The sequence below is a fragment of the Delphinus delphis genome, chromosome 13 (genome assembly GCF_949987515.2).
Source record: "Delphinus delphis chromosome 13, mDelDel1.2, whole genome shotgun sequence".
NCBI lineage: Eukaryota > Metazoa > Chordata > Mammalia > Artiodactyla > Delphinidae > Delphinus > Delphinus delphis.
In genome coordinates, this window is record NC_082695.1 from 23,771,275 (window position 1) to 23,793,536 (window position 22,262).

The 22,262-nt window shown below is 41.3% G+C and overlaps 1 protein-coding gene across 3 annotated transcripts in view; it reads right to left on the bottom strand.

Moving 5' to 3' along the window:
• EIF4ENIF1 (eukaryotic translation initiation factor 4E nuclear import factor 1) overlaps positions 1–22,262 on the bottom strand; it is a 43,163-nt gene that overhangs the window by 4,284 nt on the left and 16,617 nt on the right. For 2 of the 3 annotated variants that reach the window (XM_060028400.1, XM_060028398.1), the window contains exons 5-16: positions 19,951–20,237; positions 19,496–19,694; positions 15,757–15,932; positions 10,591–10,726; positions 10,206–10,385; positions 9,336–9,568; positions 6,200–6,271; positions 5,577–5,760; positions 4,562–4,641; positions 4,083–4,225; positions 1,486–1,570; positions 85–217 (exon numbers count right to left, since the gene is read on the bottom strand). In XM_060028400.1, coding sequence (XP_059884383.1) covers positions 85–217; positions 1,486–1,570; positions 4,083–4,225; positions 4,562–4,641; positions 5,577–5,760; positions 6,200–6,271; positions 9,336–9,568; positions 10,206–10,385; positions 10,591–10,726; positions 15,757–15,932; positions 19,496–19,694; positions 19,951–20,237 — 1,908 coding nt within the window. The remainder of the gene's footprint in view (positions 1–84; positions 218–1,485; positions 1,571–4,082; positions 4,226–4,561; positions 4,642–5,576; positions 5,761–6,199; positions 6,272–9,335; positions 9,569–10,205; positions 10,386–10,590; positions 10,727–15,756; positions 15,933–19,495; positions 19,695–19,950; positions 20,238–22,262) is intronic. The other variant, XM_060028399.1, reaches the window with a different exon arrangement.

Sequence of the window (22,262 nt, forward strand, 5' to 3'; positions counted from 1 at the left end):
CCAGGGGTCTTGCCCAGGGCTTTGCAGGCTGATGCTCTGTCACATACTTTATTGGGCAGTACATCCTCAACAGCTCTGCAGTACCTTCACTGGGCTTCTGAGTGTCCTCTTTACTGTCACCAAGAGCTGCTTTTCCAGATGCTGGCTCCTCCTTGCTTTTCTCTTTGCTCTCGTACATCTTACGAATCACTGAGGTAGGAGTGAAGGAAGGAGAAAGCTGCAGAGAAAAACAGTATTAACACATTCTTTAAATGCCTTTCCTAATCAACTGGCCAAACTACTGAAGCTGAAGAGTCCCCTTCTGGCTACATGTGGCAGAGGCCAACTCCAACGTTCTGGTCTCTAGCTGCTGGAAGAAAAGCAACAGGATGGGCCAAATAGGCGGTGGCCCAAGTGCACCATCCCATGCTCACAATTTCATCAAAACGTAGATTTAGCTCTAGCATAAAGGTAGTTGAAGCACAGAAGCTTCAATCTACCTGTCTGCGGTGATGGGGATCTGCCTATGGCAGCCTCTGCTTCAGGATTAGGCTGGGAAGGGGGAAAGAACATGGCCAGAAGTATACCCTGCAACAGCAGCCCTCCCAGCTAGGAAAGGACATTTCAGCGACAACCACAGAACCTAAATTTCTCTATACTCGTAGTGTTTCCCATCTTAACCTGGCTACCAGAAAATCCACAATTATGTTCTTAAAGGTCTCCTCAGCCACCAGTACTCACTATTTGGGGTCATTTGTTCCCACCTCTTTACTGCCTACTTTTACATTGATGATTTTATTATGCATGCAACTTTTCTCATTAAACAATCCCAAATCCTTGATGACAGGAGACAGGGCATGAATTATGAACAGAAAAGCTCTTAGATCCTGCCTTCAGGGTGCTTAGTGCAAAGACCCACTTGAGGTCCTGAAGTACAGAGCAATAGTCTTTTCCCCTTATCAGCTTTGACTAGGTGATAAAGGTCTGTGGGGGGATGAAACCTAAAAAAGGTAAATAATGCTGGTACACGAGTCGGCTGTAAAACTTGACTTGTCACCACAAGTAAGCAAACCTCTCTATCCCAGCCTTAACTTGTATTGAGACCTGAATCTGAATTCGTGAACTCCCACCATGTTTCTCTGGACTTCCCATGCTCCAAGCCCAGTCACCTCACCTCCTATCCTTACCCCTGTCCTCCCCTGCTCCCCACTCCAATTCTTCATTTGTTTGAACATATCACACCACGCTGTATGCTCTGGCCCTTACTGGTCTATCTGCTGGAACACACTTTCCCCAAGGTAGGGGCTTCACTAGAACTTACAATCCTGAGTTAGACTGTATCCTGAGAGGGGAGGGCCTAATAAATAGGCAGGCATAAAAGTCTATTAAATCACTGACTCCTGTGGAAGGCACTCAAGGACATTTTGGGGTACACAGTGATCCAACATAGGCACAACCGAACAGGGAGAAGCCTAGGAGTCATTCACAAAGGCAAAGGTCACTGACCATGCTTGTGATGGAGGCGGCTGGGGCAGGGGAAGAGGAATTCCCTCCGTGCACAGGTGCTGGTGACTTGGTCACTCGCGGTTGCCTGTGAACAAACCAATTATCAGTGTGAGCCCCAAGCTGCTCAAACTCCAAGTTCTAAAACCACATAAAACTCAAGGCCAGCCTAGGAAGCATCCCATTTCCTTTCTTCAATTCAATTTCCCAAGCATTTGATAAGTGTCTAACATATGCAAAACCATGTGCTAAGTTCTGAGGAAAGACAAAAGCTTAATGATACATGGTCCCGGGCCTTGCAAGAACTCTCATCTAGGGGAGATACTTACTAACCTAGGGCAAACAAGGAATGTCAATATTAGGGTACCAACAAAGTACAATGGGAAAATGAGGGGTAGAAGGAATGAGAGGATACCCCTACGATGCAGGGACTTTGCAAAAGCTTCTCTTGGAAGGAGCTGCATTGAGTGTGCCAATGATAAACTACAGACAGAGAACAATGATTCAGGTAGAAGGAACAGGTACAGGGACTCGGGAAGGCCTTGGGAATGTAGGGTTATCCAGCGCTAGTGTGTAGTTTACTTGCTGACTATTCCAGTGAGGTAGGCTAGGGAGGGCCTTTATTCTGTAGGGCAGGCTGTGCTCCAGAAGGTAGGGAGCAACACTGAGTAGTACAGTGCCTGGCATAGAACTGAGGCTCTGTGAGACACTGATTCAAGTCAAATAGAGCACCAAGACTTTGAGCTATTTTAGGACCCAGTTACATGAAGCATTCCCCGCTACTCCTGGTCTACACACAGGGTTGGTCCCAGGCTTCCCTTATCAAGTTTAAAAGAGCAGACTTCCCTTCTCTCCCCAGACATCCTACTTATTCTCTCTTAACTTGGAAGAAAACAGGAAACAGTTGATGACATAAACAGGCTGAGAGAAGAATGAACTATGTGAGCTCACTGGCTAATCAAAGCTTCACTGCATTTCAGCCATGTCAGACCTTGTTCTGCAAAGGCCAAAGCTCCAAGTACAGTCAATGATTCTGGAAGTTCTCTGACTCATAAGCAGATGGGAATCCTAAACTCATGGCTTCTTTCCAGTCTGTACCAGGTAAGCCCCAGTGCTGCCACCCTGAGACTCTATGAGTATGATGACAAGGGGAGAGAGAGACAGTAGTACTCTGGGTGACTAAGAGGTAACCTCCAATCTGGTGGTTCTGCACGACCTATCATTTATTCCTTCTGATAAACATATTTAAGCACCTACTATGTGCTAGACACTGTTCTAGGTGCTGGGGATACATCAGTAAACAAAAAAATCTCTGGCTTCATTACATTCTTGTGTTTGCAGGATAGAAGGGTTACTATGGGCAGGGAGACAGAAAAAAAAATATGCTAGAAGGTGACAGGTTCAATAAAAAAATAAAGCAAGGCAAGGAGAAACCATATCTGTTGGGGGACACAATTGTGTACACGGTATTCAGGGAAGGCCTGCCATTTGATCTAAAATTGAAGGCTCCACTGACAGTGACTTGGATCTACCTGCTAGCTTCAAGTAAGTCACATTTTAAAAACCTAAGTTTCTGTATCTGTAAAATGCAGTTCTTTACCCCATCTACCTCACAGAGTTGTTGCCAAGAGCAAATTAAATTGTGGATATCAAAAGTGCTTTGAAGGTCAACAAATCGTTACATTGTAGACAGAAGTCCAGTGAAGGGGCTTGGCAGACCAGTCCTGAGCTCTCTGTTTAGGCTGAGGGCTATAGATCAGACCCATTTATGCAACGGAATGGGGTACTTACTGGTCCCAATGTTTTCTGAAAGTTTCAACATACAAAACCAGCTAAAGGAAGACACTGAGACAGCAATTTTAATAATCACATCAAAACAAATACGGCTTAAGTACCAAATACTATATGGGGCAGGAGTACAGTGTTCAAGGATGCATATTTTGGTGATAAAACTAAAAATACGAAGGTGGTGATTACTTTTAAAGACTGGACAATGGTCACTTCTGGAGAAAAGGGGTATTATCGGGATAAGGCACAAGGAGGGCTTCTGGGTAGCTAACGAGAGTTTACCTTACAATAAGCCATACATTTGCTTCATGCAGTTTTCTGCTTATTTTATTTTACAATAAAAAAGAACAATATTGCTACCCTTTCCTCCCCAACTTATGGTTCATTTCATTTCACTACTTGTTGAAACTAGTGGAGAGAATGGGAGGAGAGTGAAGTCAGTAATCATTTGTTAACAGTTCTGACCAACAAACCTGAATCAAGGCACAGTTTGATACTCAACAAGGAATCTGAGGGGTAGGAAGCTAGGTGTAGTTTTACTTTTCATCATTTCATAAGCATAACTGCAAATAAGTAGCTATGCTAGCTACATGTGTAAAAACGAATCTGCTAAATGAAAAATATAAATAAAATTATATAGGATGAAAAGCCTATGCCCCTGCACTAGAATTCAATCATACGATTTCCTCTACTGAACATTCAGGAGATGGAACTGTCACCATATATTGTATAATATATCAGTGTGTAAAACAGAAGTTATACTATGGATAACTAATTTGCAAATCTCCACAAGGGTAGGATTAATAATTTACCTGTTTCTGAATCCATCTCTGGTTCTGTCCACCTGTGGTTTGCCAAAACCAGGCTGGTAGAAGTTTGCTGCCTGCACTGCAAGGTCGTGTGGCAGGGCCAGTCCCTCCAAAGCTGCCTGTTGCAATTCTAGCTGGCTCATCTGCTGAACAGAAGTGGCAGAGGGGGGTCAGCAGAAGAATGACAGTCAGTGCACTTTCTACAAAGGTCTCTCTTTGCTCTTTTGGGAAAGGTATGTTTAAGCAGCAGCTGAGGGAAATTAAATACTGCAAACCTGACTAAACTATGCTGCCATCCACTGAACAGAATTTCAGCTATTTAAGTATGACATAATTTCACCAATTTTCTAGCCTTCACTGAGCTTGAGTTATAATTCAAAACCACTTCCAAGCATTGCAGCAATTTAATTCTCTATCCCACAAGCAACAATAAGGGTAAAAAGCAAGCAACAGATTAAGTTTGAGAAAGAGCTCAGCCAGACCTGGGCTGTGACAGGGCTCATGGGCTTGCGCATGCCTTGGAATGGATCTCCGAGAAGCTGCTGTGGTCCTGGTGTGAAACCTGTTGGGAAGGTTAAAGATTCAGTGCATGTCAAGATAGCACCTGTCCCTCCAAGAGGCATTATCACCAATGCATGCTGCTCCTCGCTGAACACCATCTCTTTCAGGAAGTACTGATTTCCTGGGCTGATGATGTCTCTCTTCTTCTGTGGACCTCAATCAGAGCACTTAATGACTCAAACTGCTGGTATCTATCTTCCCAGCTAAGCTGTCAGTTTTGTTTCTTTCAGAGCCGAGACCTCTATCTGGGAGAGAATAGCTTTTCTAGCCAGTGATTTGGCCCATTGCAACCACACCAGCTGATACCAAAGCAGAGGCCAGTGCTCTGAGGTTCATACTCTTTCCATTATATCTCCCTAATTGTGGAAAGATTACAAAAACTTCCTCTCAAGGTATGACTGGCAGGGGCCAGAGCAGCCAGCAGCCTAAAGTGGTCGCAGGTGCAAGAACACTGAGATTGTGTACAACACTTTGCTAAGACAGCTTTCTGGAAGTGCTTCTTCCATTCATGTTCTGAATTAGCCACAAGACCTCCCAGTTGGTCGTGTACAACTTCACCAGGTTGGTAGAGAGCCACTACTCTGACTTCTCTATTAAGGAAAAACCTATGGAGCCAAATTAACTTTTCTAGATTGAATTCCCAAAATAAGGAAGATGACTAAAAAGCTGGATCCAATTTAGATCAACCTCAAGAGAAAAAGTACAAAACTTCACCATGAACCTATTTATCTAGAAGGGCAGCTGGATAATAAACTATCTTCCACATCTGTGTCCTTACCACCCCCTGAAAAAATCATAACAAATTAACACATTTCTTTTTAAACTCTTCAAGGATACCCATGAAAAAGACTTTGCCAGTTTTAAGGAAAAGGTATAACCTAGGGGAAGGGGAGGGGAAATGATAACAGATAGGCATCTACGCACAAAAGCATTTACCAATTGGTGATGGTATTCTGGGACGAAGGTAGTCTGCTGAGGCTGCTCTCGTCTGAAACACCTGTGACAAGGGAGGAGAGGGTGCTCTTTGGCCCAGTAAAGATGTCGTAGGCTCCAAGCTCCCCATAAGGCCACTCAGAAGATTGGAAGAAGCAGGTCTCTGAACAGGTGGACCCAGAAGTTCCTAAAGGCAGAAAAGTCAAATCCTTGTGAACAAACCTAGTTCTTCCTCCTAGTCAGAGGTTGCCAATGATGAATCTCCCTCCTGTTGCACTAAAGGACTTGGCACATGTACATTCAACAAATTGCTCTGAATGTTCAGCTACCAACATTTCCTTTAAGTTAGTGCTACAAATATAAGTTAGATACTTTAAGTTTCCATAGAAATTGCAAACCTGCAAACTGGAAACCAAGCGCTTACTTCATCATCTTTTTTAGCCACCTACCCACCCCACATTGAGATTAACAAGCGACACAGAACTATGTCAGGCAGCAACATCATATCCTTCGTTGCTGGGCAACATGGATCATTCTCTAAGGCCCAAAGGTGGACCACCACACAAAACCAGTTCGGAGGACTACTGTTCAGGACTCCAAGGCCTCGGTATAAGATTGTGAAGTACCTGCAAGATGTTCTTAGGGACAGGCTGGCTTGGAATCTCAGCAGGGGACATCAAATGGCTTTCAAGCGTTCGCTAAAAAAATCAAAGGAAAACTGGTTTTAACCTTCTTACTTACTAAACTTATTAATTGGGGACCACCACAAGAAAACATAAAAACTCCCCAGGGAGTTGGCACTTAACAGCAGAATGATGTCCATATCACAGAAAAGTCAGATCAACTTGTCCCACTCTCTCATCACACAGGTCCCAAAGATCTCGGAACAGAAAGAATTTTCACATGTACGTGCAAAGTCCACTCAGAGACCCTCAGACAAGGTCTTTTCTGTGGTAACCCTAAGTCCATTTTACTATTTCTAACACTGTGACCAAAAGAAGGGGAAAAGAAAATGGTGAAACAGGGGAACACTTATTTACTGAGAAGGCACAAGTAGGAAATTTTGATAATCTATAGATTTTAATTTGAGGCAACCTTTGCTACCCATTGTCTTTAACAAGATTTATAGACCATAGATGGTACGAAAAACCTAGTAACAACATGTGAGTTTGGCCAAAATTGTTATATTTCAGAGTTTCATATTTCAGGAAATTTAAACTTTATTATTTTTTAACAAGCTACTCCAAATGGGTCTCATATACAGGGCAAAATTCATATCCTCCACTTTTAGCTCTTTTAATGCAGCAGCAGTTATATTTTGCATCGAACTTGTATTACCTCTGGTGCTTCAGGACATCCTTGTGTCCATTTAGCTCTGCCTGAAGTGCTTTCTCTGTCAGTTTCCCTTCCACAAGCTGGAACTGCCAAGGTCCACAGCAATGTCCTCGGGAGTGACAAATAGCCCAAAGATATCCAAGTGTTTCATTGCTGGTTTTGGAATTGGAACTGACCGTAAATGATTTTAATAAGATCTCCTCAAGAGTCATTTAATTCCGTTTAACAAAAACAAATAGGCGGGCTTTCTTGGTGGCGCAGTGGTTAAGAATCCGCCTGCCAAGGCAGGGGACACAGGTTCGAGCCCTGCTCTGGGAAGATCCCACATGCCGTGGAGCAGGCCTGTGTGCCACAACTACTGAGCCTGCGTGCCACAACTACTGAAGCCTGTGCGCCTACAGCCTGTGCTCCACAACAAGAGAAGCCACCGCAATGAGAAGCCCGTGCACCGCAACGGAAAGTAGCCCCCGCTCGCCGCAACTAGAGAAAGCCCGCACCCAGCAACGAAGACCCAACACAGCCAAAAGTAAATAAATAAAATAAATAAATTTATTTAAAAAAACCCAAAAAAAACAAATAGGCAACTTTATACTACATGGCTTACTATATTTGGAGGATAGTGTCTACAATTTAATTTGAAATAGAGTTTAGACTGAACCAACGTGTCCTATTTTGGGGATAAACAATATGATTGAACCAAAACAGAGGCAATCAGAAATAGTATACATAACACAGTCACAGTAACTAAAAGCTTGGAAGAACTCCATGACTTAAACAACAATATGCAAATCAAGTAATATTTTGGGATAATGCCCGGTACACTTATTACATTATTTTCTTGTTGCTTTCTTTTCTAGGTTGAGTTTGTGTTACTCTTTGCCTAGCACCTTAAATTATATCATCCATTCCTTTATGCGTGTGTTTGAGGCTCATTCCCTCAGCTGAAGCCAGATATATTTCAGAGCACTGAAACCCCAACATCATACCAGTTATCCTCACAACTCCGGGTCAACTGTGTTAATATCAAACCCTAGAATCATATCTGAAAGAAGATGTTCAAAAGCATCAGGTAAACTGTTGAATTCCCCTGCTCCCATTTCTTTACTTACAATAAAAGTGGCTATTTACAAGATTTGATCCCTACCACTGTAGTCAGCACGTAATCACCATGACATAAAGGTACTGGGTTGACCAAGAAGTTTGTTTGGGTTTTTCCGTTAAATCACAGAAAACCCCAAATGGACTTTTTGGCCAACCCAATAACAAGAAAGCAGAACAGGATAGTTTGCAGTCCTGTAATCTGGTCCTCATTTGAAAGCATTTATATCTAGTAATTCTTTGCATGGAAATTATCTAAAGCAGCTTACAAGGAACATTCCCCTATTACTGGCATGGTGTGGTCAGATACACAGAAATAAGTCTATCTTATACCTATCTGAGATGCCTCCTTTCAGAGGCAGAGAGTCAGGTAGGTAGGCCAGGAACAATGGCATCTGTTAGGATCTAGCACTAACAGCTGGTCAGAAAAGAAACATCAAAAATCAGCTGCCCTCCACTGGTACAAGGCACAGTGAAACAGCTACTTCTCCCATGGTTAACCTATAGCTCTCAGACAAGAAGGTGTCAGGAAAAACAAGAGGCAAAACTCAGTTTGGTAAATTTGCTATAACATAGCAACTAGAGTAAGTCTATGTTTTTATTTATTATTCAGATTTACCATTTCCCTTTCACTTTGTATCATCAAGGGTTAGCAACAGTAACACATAGACCATGGCTGAGAGGCGCCCTCTAAATGTGTTATGACAAAGACCAGTATGTGCTACACACCTGCATTTACTGACATGCAGTCACCTTGTAACCCAACTTCATGTCTAAAGGTGTTTTATAAGTTTGGAGTCACAGCTTTTTTTTATTAGTAAATTAACAGAATGCAACTGTCTTGAAAAATTCATCTTAGATACTTTACAAATGATATGTATACCTGTCAACTGCCTAATCAAGAAAGCAAGTAATCTCAGGTATCTGGGAGTAATTAGAAGTTGTGAAAAGATTTTACTCTAAAAATATGGTAAGTTACTTTAACTTAAGTAGCTGAATAAACTGAAAACCTTCTCTGGAGCTCATTCCAAAAGGTATGTTTACACCTTTTTTTTTTCAGCAGTGAGTTAAGATAAGCAAGTTATGTCTGAATCTTTCAATCGCTGTACTGTCATGCACAGTAACTACAGATTAACCACAAGCCTGCTTTTTCAAGTAACAAACAGTATAGCAATAATTAAAAAACACACAAAAGTAGCAAGGACCAACTGACTACTAAAGAATTTCCAACTTACTCGGAATACCTTTTTTAAAAGCCATTTATTGGGTGGGAAGTGGAATAGAAAGAGGGAAAAGGAGAAAAGGTTGGGGTTTGTGCCAAATACTTACGCTGACTTTGGGCTGAGAAGGCAAAGTCCCACTTGCCTTCATGGTGCTCACTAGCTTGTTGAATGCAGTCATATCTCCATCTTTTCTGAGCTGTCGATTGCTGGTCACAGTACTCAGGGTCTCCTCTAAATGCTCTGCCATAAAGGGAGTTGAATTCTTCACCTGCTGGTCCACCTTCAAGCCCTTGAGCCCTGCTTCTACCTCTTCCACTGAAAGCACAACCCCTGAATGTGCTGAAAGGTTGAAAAAAGTCCAGGTTAAGCGAAGCAAAGGAATATGTGGTAGGAATTCTCTTTGTATACCATGATGGTTAAGGTGAAAATAATTTATTTCACAGTTGAATTGAGGTGGTCAGAAAAGGCTGACACCAAAAACAGACAAACTGAAGGCACTGAGATCCTGCAGGAGGACTTCTTATAATGAGTCTTTTGGAGACTTATTACCAGGGACAGGAATCCCAGATGGCCCAACATGAGAAAGAGTGCTACCTGCACTATGATTAATATATCACGAAGGTTGTATGTTGAGGGCTTAATAACCTAAGCAAGAACATGGCAGACTGGGGCAGAGGTGTGAGGAGCTGCCAAGTTATGCTCGGGAGGACTACAACATTCACGGGAGTGTTATACTCAGGCTCCAGGTAAGGAGGACTTAGAAGAAAAGTTCTTACCATGGAGCTTGTGACCCAGTGACTACCAGATTCTCAAAGAGGTGGTACTGTTTGATAAAAAGTTTTTTTGAAGAACATTAAACAAAACCCACCATTATCTGACTTTTGATGAGATAGCAGTCTGTTAGAACCAATTCTGCCATTAAGACAGAGCATCCAAATGTTTCAAATATCTAAAGCAGACTCTAATAAAAACTTACAGCTCTCTTTAAGCTTTTCTTTATTTGCAGAAAGGCTGGAAAGGAGAGGTTTTAAATCCACTTTGGCTTTCTGTAGCATTTCTAGAATATCCACTTTATTTTCAGCATGGTCTTCTAATGGTATAGGAGCAAAATAATTCCCCGAGTTCTGTCCAGGAGAGAGGATGGCTTGTTCCAGACCTAGTATTGCAAGTAAATATATTCATAATTAATTGGTCCCAATAAAGCACAGAAACATATCTTCAACAGTATTAAAAGGACACCAATTGAAGGGTTTTTTCAGTATCCAGAAACCCTTTAATGGACCCCTGACTAATGAAGACAAAATGAACCATATCAGGGAAAGCTCAGTCTACATTAAGACCAGAACCTGAAGCAATTTTACCTGCAAGTCTCTCCAGCTCTTCATGTGGTGTTGACCCAAGACTGCTGGATCGGCTTCCTGATCGGCTCGGGTTAGAGAACCACCTACTAAATCGACTGGCAGAGACTGACCCTTCTCCCAAAACATCTTCTATCATCTAAAGGGAAAGATAAAAGAAGCTAAGATAATAGTTTCTAGGTGAAAAGGACAAGAAGGTTCAAATTTTAAGAAAGGGTCACTTACTTTGAAACTTCCTTTGATGCTGCTGACCTGAAGGCAAACACCCTCAGAACTTAGGATTCTGATCATCTTTAACTTTTCTTCCCCTCCTGGATCATTTCTGAGTAACCCAAACTTGGGCATAACCAACCATGTATTCTCTAAGCATATAAAGCAAAACATCTGTGCTACAGAAAGTGTTCTGGTTTTCTATTTTTGCCTCATTAGAAAATCCATCAATGTTCTAAGAGGGTATAGTTTTGAAATCAAAATCAGCACCAGAGTAAAGCATTCCATTGCCAAGCTGATGAGTGACCTTCAACTAAGCATCAGGTATGGAGAGCTGATGAAAGAAAACCCTTGCTTCAGACTTCAGCAACCTCAAGGTTGTAATAAACATCATGAAATCCAATGCTGACAATTTCAGAACCCAAAAGCTAAAAAGTAGAGCTCATAAAGATCATATTTCCAAGTCATATTTCCTAATCAAAGTCCAAGTCAGAATGTGAAAGATGAACTTTTAATTGATCTCTAATATCTGTTTGAACTTAATGGAAAGTTTTCAGGTGTTCGTTTTCTTTTAGATCTGACCTCCATAGTTTTTGGTTTAATAATAAGAGCAATTAAATGATGCACTATGATCAGAAGTAATTTCTTCAACGCTGTTTCATAACAGCAATTTCTATTACCAATCCTTCTTAAAAACTAAATTTAAGCATTGAAAATGAAATTTTCAGTTGTACCCTATTATAAATCTAATTAAATATCCAAAATGACCTTTATGCAGTTCTCTTATCAATATTTAGAAAAAACAAGATAAAGCAAATATCAATCCCAAAATGAGGCACATCCTTGACAATAAGGCATAAACAGAAAACAGGTTTTTCTCAAGACTGGTACACAGATGACAGAGTTAGGGACTTTGTTTTATCTGAAGTCTAAAACCCCCAGTTTCTAGTCAAAGTTCAGCAGTGGAAGGTTAGATTTATTCTTTTATTCTTATCTGGAAGAATTTTCTCATAACACATACCCAATCTAAGCCACAAATAATTCTCTTGAACACAAGACCGAGACATTGATTACTTGGGGTACTTCTATTTTCTTAGGTATTATTCAACAGTTTCAATCACATTCCACTTGTAGACTCTCATACCTTAAATAATGCTGACTTTTTCTTTTTTCTTTTTTTTAGGGCAAAGACCAATTTTTTTTATTGGATTTGGCTTTGACAAGTACTGGCAAACCCTGCAGACATGAATACAAAATGATTGTAAACAAACAGGCTGTGCCAGCAAATGCTGACTTTCAAGTCCACTAATTTGCAATCATTAAATTATAGGAGAAGCATTATAGTGATGTTTCACTGTGAAAAATTGGGAATTGTACCCAAAACCCAACCACCTTGGTGATAAACAGGAATTTTTAAAAGTAAAAGCTACAGCTGTTTAAAATATTTTAATTTTGAAAAGAGTTTGAAATTTTAAAAATAGTAAAAATAGCTTTGCACTTTGTTTTTATTTCCTCTGATCATATTGTATAGGAAAAAAGCCAGAAGATACACAGGAGGAACATGAAAAAGTAAAGGAAGTGAATATAAGGTATCTGGACATTTTCTAAAGATTTGACAGTAAGTGTTAAGAAAGTCATTTCCATATTTTGATCAGTGACCAACTTTGTTTGTTAGAGAAGCTAAGTTTTATTATAGCTAAAACATAAGTAGAGACAGTCGCTTTTACACACCACTTACTATAAATGCCAATTTCAAGAAGCTAGAGCATTTTGAACCCAAAAAGAATCTTGAGTTTATCTAGTCAGTCATTTTTTACCAGAGCCAGCAGGGATACTCTAATACCAGTCCCTCCCTCCCTCCCCTTATGCACATTGGTACTCAGCTGACTGCCGCTACATCCCACAGCCTAAGCTAGTCAAGAGGAGGAGACTGTGAACTGCAGTCTGGTATGTTTCAGCTGCTCTTTCTAGACTACATTTTTAATAGCATTTTTAAGGTAACCTATATGACTGTTAGTTTGGTCCGTTAAGGGTCATTTAGACTAGTCATATCCTAGGATTCATATTATTCTGATACAGATATTGTGAAATATTTTTGCTCTTTGACAATTACTAAGTTTTACTAATCAATGCTTTTCTTTCATTACTTTCCACTTTTATGGAAATTTCCATATTTTTGTATTTGTTTCACTCTAGCTTGATTTTTCTTTGGATTTATAATGAATGCATTTAAGGCTACACACTTTCACCTTAGCACACTTTTGATTATTTCACCAAGGTTTTTCTATGTCATGCTCCTGTTCATCACTCTACATAGTTTAGGATTTGTTTTGATTTCGTTTTTCTTCATTCAAAATACTTCTATGGGGCTTCCCTGGTGGCGCAGTGGTTGGGGGTCCACCTGCCAATGCACGGGATGTGGGTTCGTGCCCCGGTTCGGGAGGATCCCACATGCCGCGGAGCGGCTGAGCCTGTGCTCCGCAACGGGAGCGGCCACAGCGGTGAGAGGCCCGCGTACCGCAAAAAAAACAAAAACAAAATACTTCTATGTACCTGTTATGTATCAGGTACTGTAGTAAGAGCTGCATATCTAAAATCAGCTTATTTTTAATTACATAACTGAAATTATTTGCACATGTGATCTAAATTTTCATTTTGTACAGATTTTCGTGGCTGTCAACTTCTGATGTATTGCAATGCCAGTAAATATAGCTTAAAAATATAGGTGTAATTCTGTTTATGCCAATTAATACCCAACATCTGTGGGTCCTGCTAAGTGCCAGGTACTATACCTCAAACAGTTTATATTATTTGTCAGTTGATATTCAAATCTTATATAGCCCTTCTTATTTTTCCCAATTGACTGGTCATTTTCTGAGCATTATAATAGAGTCCAGCTGGTTATACAGCACAACCAGAGCATCTCTTTTTACTGATCCCAGCTTTGCTTTTAAGTGAATCTATTATAGAATATACACCTTAATGAGTAGTACCCTCCATGAAAAGCATGGAGAGATTTCCTAGCCAGGTACCTTCTCAGAATTAACCAAGTTTTGATTGAGGGTGAGGGCCAAAGGATAAGATGGTGCTGAGTTCCTATTCCTCCCTTTTATGCTTTATAGGCAGTATAGTTGGGGGGAATTAGGAGTAAAGACTGTTAACTGAAACTACAAAAATTAGAATTCAGTTTCCACTACTAACTAGCTATGTGACTTTAGGCAAGTTATTTAAACCTCTCTGTGCCTGCCTTCCTCACCTGTAAAACAGAAACAGTAGTAATCTAACTTACAAGAGTTTTGTGGGGATTAAATGACTTATTGGATACAAAGCCTAAAACAATCAGCACTGTATGCATGTTACCTATTATTAAAAGTTTAGTTTTGAATTCTTCTTCTGCCTAGTTACACAGGTAAGTTTCACAGGTACTCACATTTGGAGCCAAGTACAGGCCTCTAAATTTTGACCTTTTGCTGTGAAAACTTTTTACAATAAGATTTCCATCTGTCTTCTAGGGGAATGCAAAAAAAAAATGTCACTAAACACAGCTGGTATAAAAATAAAAAATTACTGTCCCCTCAAAAGCTAAGAATTTGAGAGGATCACTCAGTTTTACATCAAGTAAATTAAACTCATATCTGGATGCAACCCTTCCGCTCATAGTGAGCCAAAGGACTACTGGCCAGCTCACTGTAAGTGACGTATCTGGCTAGAGGACTTACAGTTAAAACTGTGCTAGTACTTAAGGAGCAAAACCACGCAGCTGCCGGTTGATCTGCAGCCGCCCTCCGCATATTCCTGAACAGCGCTATAGAAAAGTGTGGTCTTGGGCCAAGCTGGTCCACAATGAGGTAAGCTGAGAGTCGGAGTAAATGCTTAGCAACTTTTATAGCAACTGGGCATTGCTGTGATATTTGTACTTTAATACTAAGGTACTGGTCCTCAATGGATTGGAAATAAAACCTGGCCTTCACCATAGAGAATTTGAGAAGTACTGCCCTAGAACTCACCTGTGGCCTTGTACCTATCAGTGCTATGCAGTGTCTGCTCACCTATTCCAGGTGGCCATCTTTTAGGCTTTTGGGGGCAGGCAAATGACAAAGGCATGCCTCTCTGTCATGCCCAGCTTTGTCCACTCATGCAATGATCAAACAAGAAGCAGTTACAGTTAAGGAGTAGAGTAAGTTAAGTTAGAACCACCAGTTCTAAAGGACTGGTCAAACTTACTTGCTGTATTTCATGTCCTGTAAAGAACATCTGGGACGTACAGATGCTTTCGGTCAAATGGTTTTTAAAATTCTATTTCATCAGTCCTATGCACTCCTTCAGCAACCACAGAAAAATCTCAATTCTGGGGGCACAGGCCACAGTTTTATCTTTTCTCCAAAAATTTGATGAGGCATTACTAATCCCTAAATGGCCAAAGGGGACAGGAGCAAGGGCAGGTACCAAGTGAAGATTTGGGATGTCTTACTGTTTCTACTTTAAAAGTCGAGAAAGATTAGACCTCAACAGTTTAACAGCAACAGTGATAGTATCCCACATTCCTTTTCATGAAAGGTTTTCGGAACCATCACATCACACAGGTACCACCTAACCAGCCTTACCCAAGGAATGCAGATCAGTATGATACTGATCATCAGTAATAAAAATCCACCTCCACAATAAGGCTCTATAACAAACACTTAACAACTTAAAAATAAAAGCAGACAATGTTCTTAAACATCTGAAGAATTCTTAATCCAATGCTAACAACCTGGAAAAAGTTAACTGGTATAGAATTCTCACTTAGCCTCTCAAAACGAAGCCAACAAAAATTCAAATAATATTTAAGAATAAAAGCCAAGAAACTCCCAATCACCTAGCAAAACAAAACTTTAAAAAGAGGTATCTTAAAGACTCAGGTCAAATTTAACCCTACAGTTGCTCCATCCATGTTGATAAGCATGCTGCTACACTCACCGAAGCCAAGCATGGCACCTTATCAAGGTTAAAGAACTCATTAAAGTCAAATTCTCCTGGGGACTGCTCGGGCAAGACGGCATCCCTTGGCACTTCCTGATCAGCAGCAGGCTCCTGTTCAAGGATGACCTCCACCTCATCCTCTTCGGCCACTCCTCCATTGCACTCGACCATGCCTGAAAGCAAAACCGGACAAAGACAGTCTGATCATGTAAACTGCTCCAGACATATTTTGTGGCCTCAGCATCATCACACATGCAGAAGAGCCACAGATGACTTTAAAAGCAGACTTCTTGTGCCAGTGCAGCACTTGCAATAGTAAAACAGTTCCCTTCCTATGGAAGCTAGAGGAGGAAAAAAGACTTAGTAACAAGTCAGAACACCAACATGATTTAGGAAGGATTATGATCCCTCCTCTGCCCATTCTTCAAGTTTTCTATAATGTAGTGGATTTTTTTTCTAATTTTTTTTTTAAAGGACAATTTTTGAGCCTCTCTTACTGCTTAAAAATGGAATGAAATTAATTTGGCTCTGCTTTCACCCATGCATCTGCATCACCACTTTAAGTCAGGGTTCAGCAACCTAAGGTATTTATGTGAAACCTAGTCCAAGGGCAAGTTTCATTTGCCTACTGATTGTAGTTCATCCAAGGCAAAGCTCAAATGGCACCTCCACTACAAAGTCTGCACTGCCTACCCATTTTTACCCTACCAAAAAATTAATCACCACCTTCTCTATAATGCTTGTGTTATCTCTCAGAGTACTTATCACACTATATTATAGGAACAGTCTGGTGAGACTGAGCTTTCTGAGGCAGGAAAGCTGCTCTCATCAGCTTTGTCTTACTCTGCAGTGCCCGGTTCATTTAAAACTGAGTTATGTCTGGTTGTTAGCATGGGAAGATAAGGTCTAAGAGAAGCTACCAAGTTTCCATTGACGGAAGCTAACATCTTAGTTTTAGCCAGAGGATGGGCAAAAGGCAAAATCCTTCAGATAAAAACAGACTTTTTCCTTTTAAAATAAGTGCACTGAGATACTGGAGAATCAACTTATTAATTTGAAGAACAGAACTCCTAAAGCCCCTCCCTGCAAAAGCACCAATGTAAAAGCTGCCTATAGTTTCAAGATCACAGCAGACATGAAGTCCTCCTAGGAAAAAAAAAGTGCCAAAGCCTGGACCCATCCCTTCTCAAAAGGCCCCAACAGGACTGTAGTCTCATTATTCATCCAGGATATTCTAGACCAAGAGAGGCTAAATGCTATCATCTGCTTTCATTCCAATAACACTTCAAAAAGCTAGACAACAAGGCAGGGGACAACAACTGAAAGGTTAAGTGGCTTGCTTACCCAAGGTCTCAATACTAGCAGGTGGCAGAAACTTCAACCCTAGGTGGGCCAGCAGTGCTCTTCCATGCTGTGCTGTGTGTGTAAGGCAGCACTGCCCCTCCACAGAGGTGCCTGCCGCCTCAGAACCCTGGGCCTTCTGAGGGCCTAAGGCAACTGGCGAGACGGACGTTTGTGAGCCATGGACAAGGCAACGGGCAGCCTCTCCAGTGGGCCAGCACACACTTACTGCCAACCAGCAGAGGTAAACGATGTTCCTTAAAGACTGACATTTAACTATAACGACTACTTTGGTGGAGGTATTTTCCTCATTTTACAGACAAAGAAACCAAGCCCTAGAAAAGGTAAACAACTTAACAGCCTAATCAATGCCAAGTTTGTGTCCTTTTCCACTAGAGCAGTGCTTCTCGCTTCTAGCTCATTTAACCCACCAGAACCTGTCTACCTACTTTAGGATGACAGCCAGAAGAGAGTCTGTACTTAGTTCATACTCTTACAAAAAAACTTTAGTATTTCTCCTATTCTTTTTTTTTTTTTCTCCTATTCTCTTTTATTTTGTGTTGAAATGAGAACATCTCTTAACAGAGATGCAAGCAGCAGAAGTGCCCCATGTGTAATTTTATGCCAGCTTGAGAGCAAACTGGACCTGACAACTGAGAGTGGGTAGGAACATGCATTAGCAGACAAACACAACTGGCCATTTATTATGATAGTCTCAAAAGCCAGGGACCCAGGAAAGATAACTAAGGGCAAGTGTTATTATCACATTTCAGAATGAACATATACTTTTCTTTTCTTTCTTTCTTTTTTTTTTTTGGCTGCACTGCACGGCATGCAGGATCTTAGCTCCCCGACTAGTGATCGAACCATGCCCCATGGAGTCTTAACCACTGGACTGCCAGGAAGTCCAGAATGAACATATACTTTTCCTTAGAGAGAATACAAATTAAAATTTTCTATCAGTGGAGGGTTTTAACCATTTCCTCCTTCTACATAATTGTTTTTTGTTTATAAGTGAAATACATATTCAAATTGTTTCATTCATCACCATCTGTACAATACCTAGCACTGGGCCCTGTAGAGTAGGTGCTCAACACACACCTGTATTAAAATCATGCAGGCAAGGAACACATTTGTCTTGTCCATGGCTATACTCCCAGCACTATTACATGCCTGCAGAGAACTCTACATACCAAGTTCAATGGAAAGCTGGAACACAGACATAAATGGACTCAAAGGTGCTCATCATCCCTCCCAGTCCTTTCGTTCTTGCAGCCAAGATGCAACTAGAATACCTGTTTATCTTAAACACAGTAGCTAGGGCAATTAACCAATGGGGTGAGAGAGCCCAGACCCCTGGATTCTATTGATACTTGAGGCACTGCCATTAAACCCACGGGACAGGGTCTTGGTTGTCACCTCTTTCCAGTCCTGTCTCTTTGCATCTGTAAGATGAGGAGGTGACACTACTGATATATTTTGCTACTTTTGGCTCCTCCCATGTTGATACAAGAATGGTTGAAATTCAGATTTCATCTAAGAAAAAGATGGGCTTTTTCTCATCAGAAGCCTGATCTTTACCATGAGGTGAAAAGACCACACTTGCTGGTGCTGCTTTAGTCTGAGTGTGAGACAAAGGCATCTCTCAAAGGCAATTTAACAGCAAAGTCTCCCAGGTTACCCACCTGCCTCTTCCCTGCTTCCTCCCAAGACCACCAGCCTGGTCACTGCTCTGAACACGACTAGTGGGCCCCCACCCTTCACCAGGTACCCCTCGCACATTAGCTCTGGCTTCTTCAGTTTAGCAAGGAAGATACCTGAGAAAAGTGAGTTTGGGAGAAGCCAAGTGACAACACTATGAAGGCCTAACACCATAGTGAAGGAGGTGGGCTCTGAAGCACAGCATCTTATTCAACTCCGAACTTCCCTACTCACTTCTTCAGTGTCCACAGACAAGTCACATAAGCTGCCTGCATCTCCATTTGCTCATCTATAAGATGGGCGCAATAATATCTGCTTCACAGGGTTGTCAGAAGTAGGATTATATTGACAAAACGCTTACCACGTGTCCAGTACATACATGCTCAATAAATGAGACCCCTCATTATTTCTATCACATCCTCTTACCTCTGGGGAACCCTTTGGTGTACATAGTTCTCTTACTGGGTAATGGGAGACTTTTCTGTTTAGCACTGCAGGCAGGACAAATTGAGGAGACAGTAGTACAATCTACACACACTGAACTCACACTCAGGAAGAAGTTTCAAAATCAGACTTCAACATTAAAAACTTGCCACTTTTAACACTGGTGCCTATTCCTAAGTGTACAATTAAGCCAATTATAAGCACATCTCATTTCAGAACAGTGAGCTTTCCTCTGAAAGTTTCTGCTGACCTTCCTTCACAGAGGCTGTCCGTCGCCTTGTTCTTTTTCTCCCCTTATGGTCTTCTTCCAGTATCTTATCATCAAAGCCAGTCAGCTCAATGGTTTCAGACTGACTTGTGGGTCCAGCTGAGAACCATTCTGGTTCTTCTTCTGTGTAGGAATCATTTCTTCTACGCTCAAAGACACGCTTACTATCCACAAACTCCCTCTGGAAAAGTACATAATGCAAAATAAAAAACAGGATTCTAGTTACGGCATTTCTACCTCAATCAAGGACTGATGAATTAAATAACGCTCAGTAGTACAATGAAGATGCTATGCTATAGACCTGAAGCCCCTCCCCAACCCCCAGCTCTCTGTTCCTCCCTCCAGCTTAACAACGGGCTATGTTCACCCAGCATTTCAGGGTAACCCGGTATAAACGAAGTGAACACACGAGGTGCCAGAGGATCTAGAAGACAAACCCTGAAACGCTTGTCCTTGTAGTCCCTCTCTCGGTCTCTGTCTCTCAAGTCTCGCAGGTCCTTATCGCTAAGACGGTGATCCTTCTCAAAGGTCCGAGCAGAGATTATCCTCCCACTGCCAATCCTTCGTCCACCAAGCAGGCGGAGCCCATCACTGTCTTTCTCCAATGGGCTTCCTGAGCGCCGGGAGCTAACAGCAGCTGTCACGTGGCAGCCCCCTCCAAAGCTTCGTCTCTGTGGGCTGAGAACAACATCTAAGTCATCTTCTTTCACACGCTCTCGAGGATCTGGAAAGATGCCGGAAAGAGAAAGTTAAGCAAATCAGCAAGGGCATTCTTCCTCTCTAGGTGGTCTGTCCATGACTGGTGGCCATGGGGGTACTGGAAAAGAGTCACCACTAAAACAGCTAGAGAGCTCACATATTTAACGAAGATGAGCAAACCTTCATCTCTTTGGAGGAATAAATATACTTTATAATCAATAATTTTCCATGATTAATCTCCATAATCCCTTTGTTTTGACTAACTGCCCCCCCCGCCTTTTTTTTTAAATTTGCTGCGCAGTGCAGCATGCAGGATCTTAGTTCCCTGACCAGGGATCGAACCCTCGCCCCCTCCAGTGGAAATACGAAGTGTTAATCACTGGACCGCCAGGGAAGTCCCTTGACTAAATTCTTATCTATGTAATTATTAGCAAATGTTTTGTCAATTAATAAACTACAGTAGGTGTCAGTATTTGAAACAGTAACCACTTAAAAAGAAAGTATTGAAAGTATTGAACAGCTGAATATCCACATGCAAAAAGAAAAGACTTAAATTCATACCTACCACCATATACAAAAATTAACTCAAAATGGATCATAGATCTAAATGTAACCCCTAAAGCTATAAAACTTCTAGAAGAAAATATGGAGAAAATCTGTGACACTGGGTTAGCACAGTTTTCTTAGGCATGACACCAGGAGCACAATCTATCTTAAAAAATGATAAACTGGGGCTTCCCTGGTGGCGCAATGGTTGAGAGTCCGCCTGCCTATGCAGGGGACATGGGTTCGTGCCCTGGTCCGGGAAGATCCCACATGCCGCGAAGCGGCTGGGCCCGTGAGCCATGGCTGCTGAGCCTGCACGTCCAGAGCCTGTGCTCCGCAACGGGAAAGGCCACAAGAGTGAGAGGCCCGTGTACCGCAAAAAAAAAAAAAAAAAAAAAAAAAGATAAACTGGACTTGATCAAAATCTAAAACTTTTGCATTTTGTAAGTTACTGTTCAGAGAATACAAAAACAAGCCACAGATTGGGAGAACATATTTCAAAGAATATATCTGAGGGAATTTCCGTGGTTAGGGCTCTGAGCTCTCACTGCCGAGGGTGCCGGTTTGAACCCTGGTTGGGGAACTAAGATCCTGCAAGCCACAAGGCGTGGCCAATAAAAGAAAAGAATATATCTCATAAAGGACCTGTATCCGATACATATAACAACTCTTAAAAACTAAAAAGGACAACTGGTTTGAAGAGCCACTTCACCAAAGATGATATATGGATGGCAAATAAGTATATGAAAAGATACTCAACATTAATCATTAGGGAAATGTAAATCAAACAGTAATGTGATACATGCCTATTAGACTGGCTAAAATCAAAAAGACTGACCGTTCCAAGTGCTGATGAGGATGTGAAGCAAGTAGAACTTTCACACACTGCTGGTGGAAATGTAAAATGGGATAACCACTTTGCAAAACAGCTTGGCAGTTTCTCAAAACATTAAAGATACATCTACTATAGAACCCAGCCATCCGACTCTTAGATATTCAGCCGAGAAAAGAAAGCATGTCTATAGAGAGACTTGTACGTGAATGTTCAGAGTAGTTTTGGTTAATAGTCAGAAACTTGAAACAACCCAAATGTCTATCAACAGATAAATTGATAAACTATGGCAAATTCACACAATGGAATACTACTAGGCAATAAAAAGGAACGAACTTTTATATACCCCAAAACATGAATGCATCTTAAAACAATTATTTTGAGTGGAAGAAGCTACCCAAAGAATACGTACTGTAAAATTCCATTTATGTTAAACTTTAGGAAATGTAAACTAATCTATAGTGACAGAAAGCCGACCAGTGCTTGCCTGTGGGGCGGGGGTGGAGTGTAAGAAGGGACACATGGGGTGCTATTAAGGGACCTTTTAGCTGTCATGGAAATGCTTATTACTTTGATTGTGGTAATGGTTTCACATTGTATTCACATGTCAAAACATCAAATGGTACACTTTATGTGCCATTTATGTACCAGTCTATCGAATGCCAATTTTAC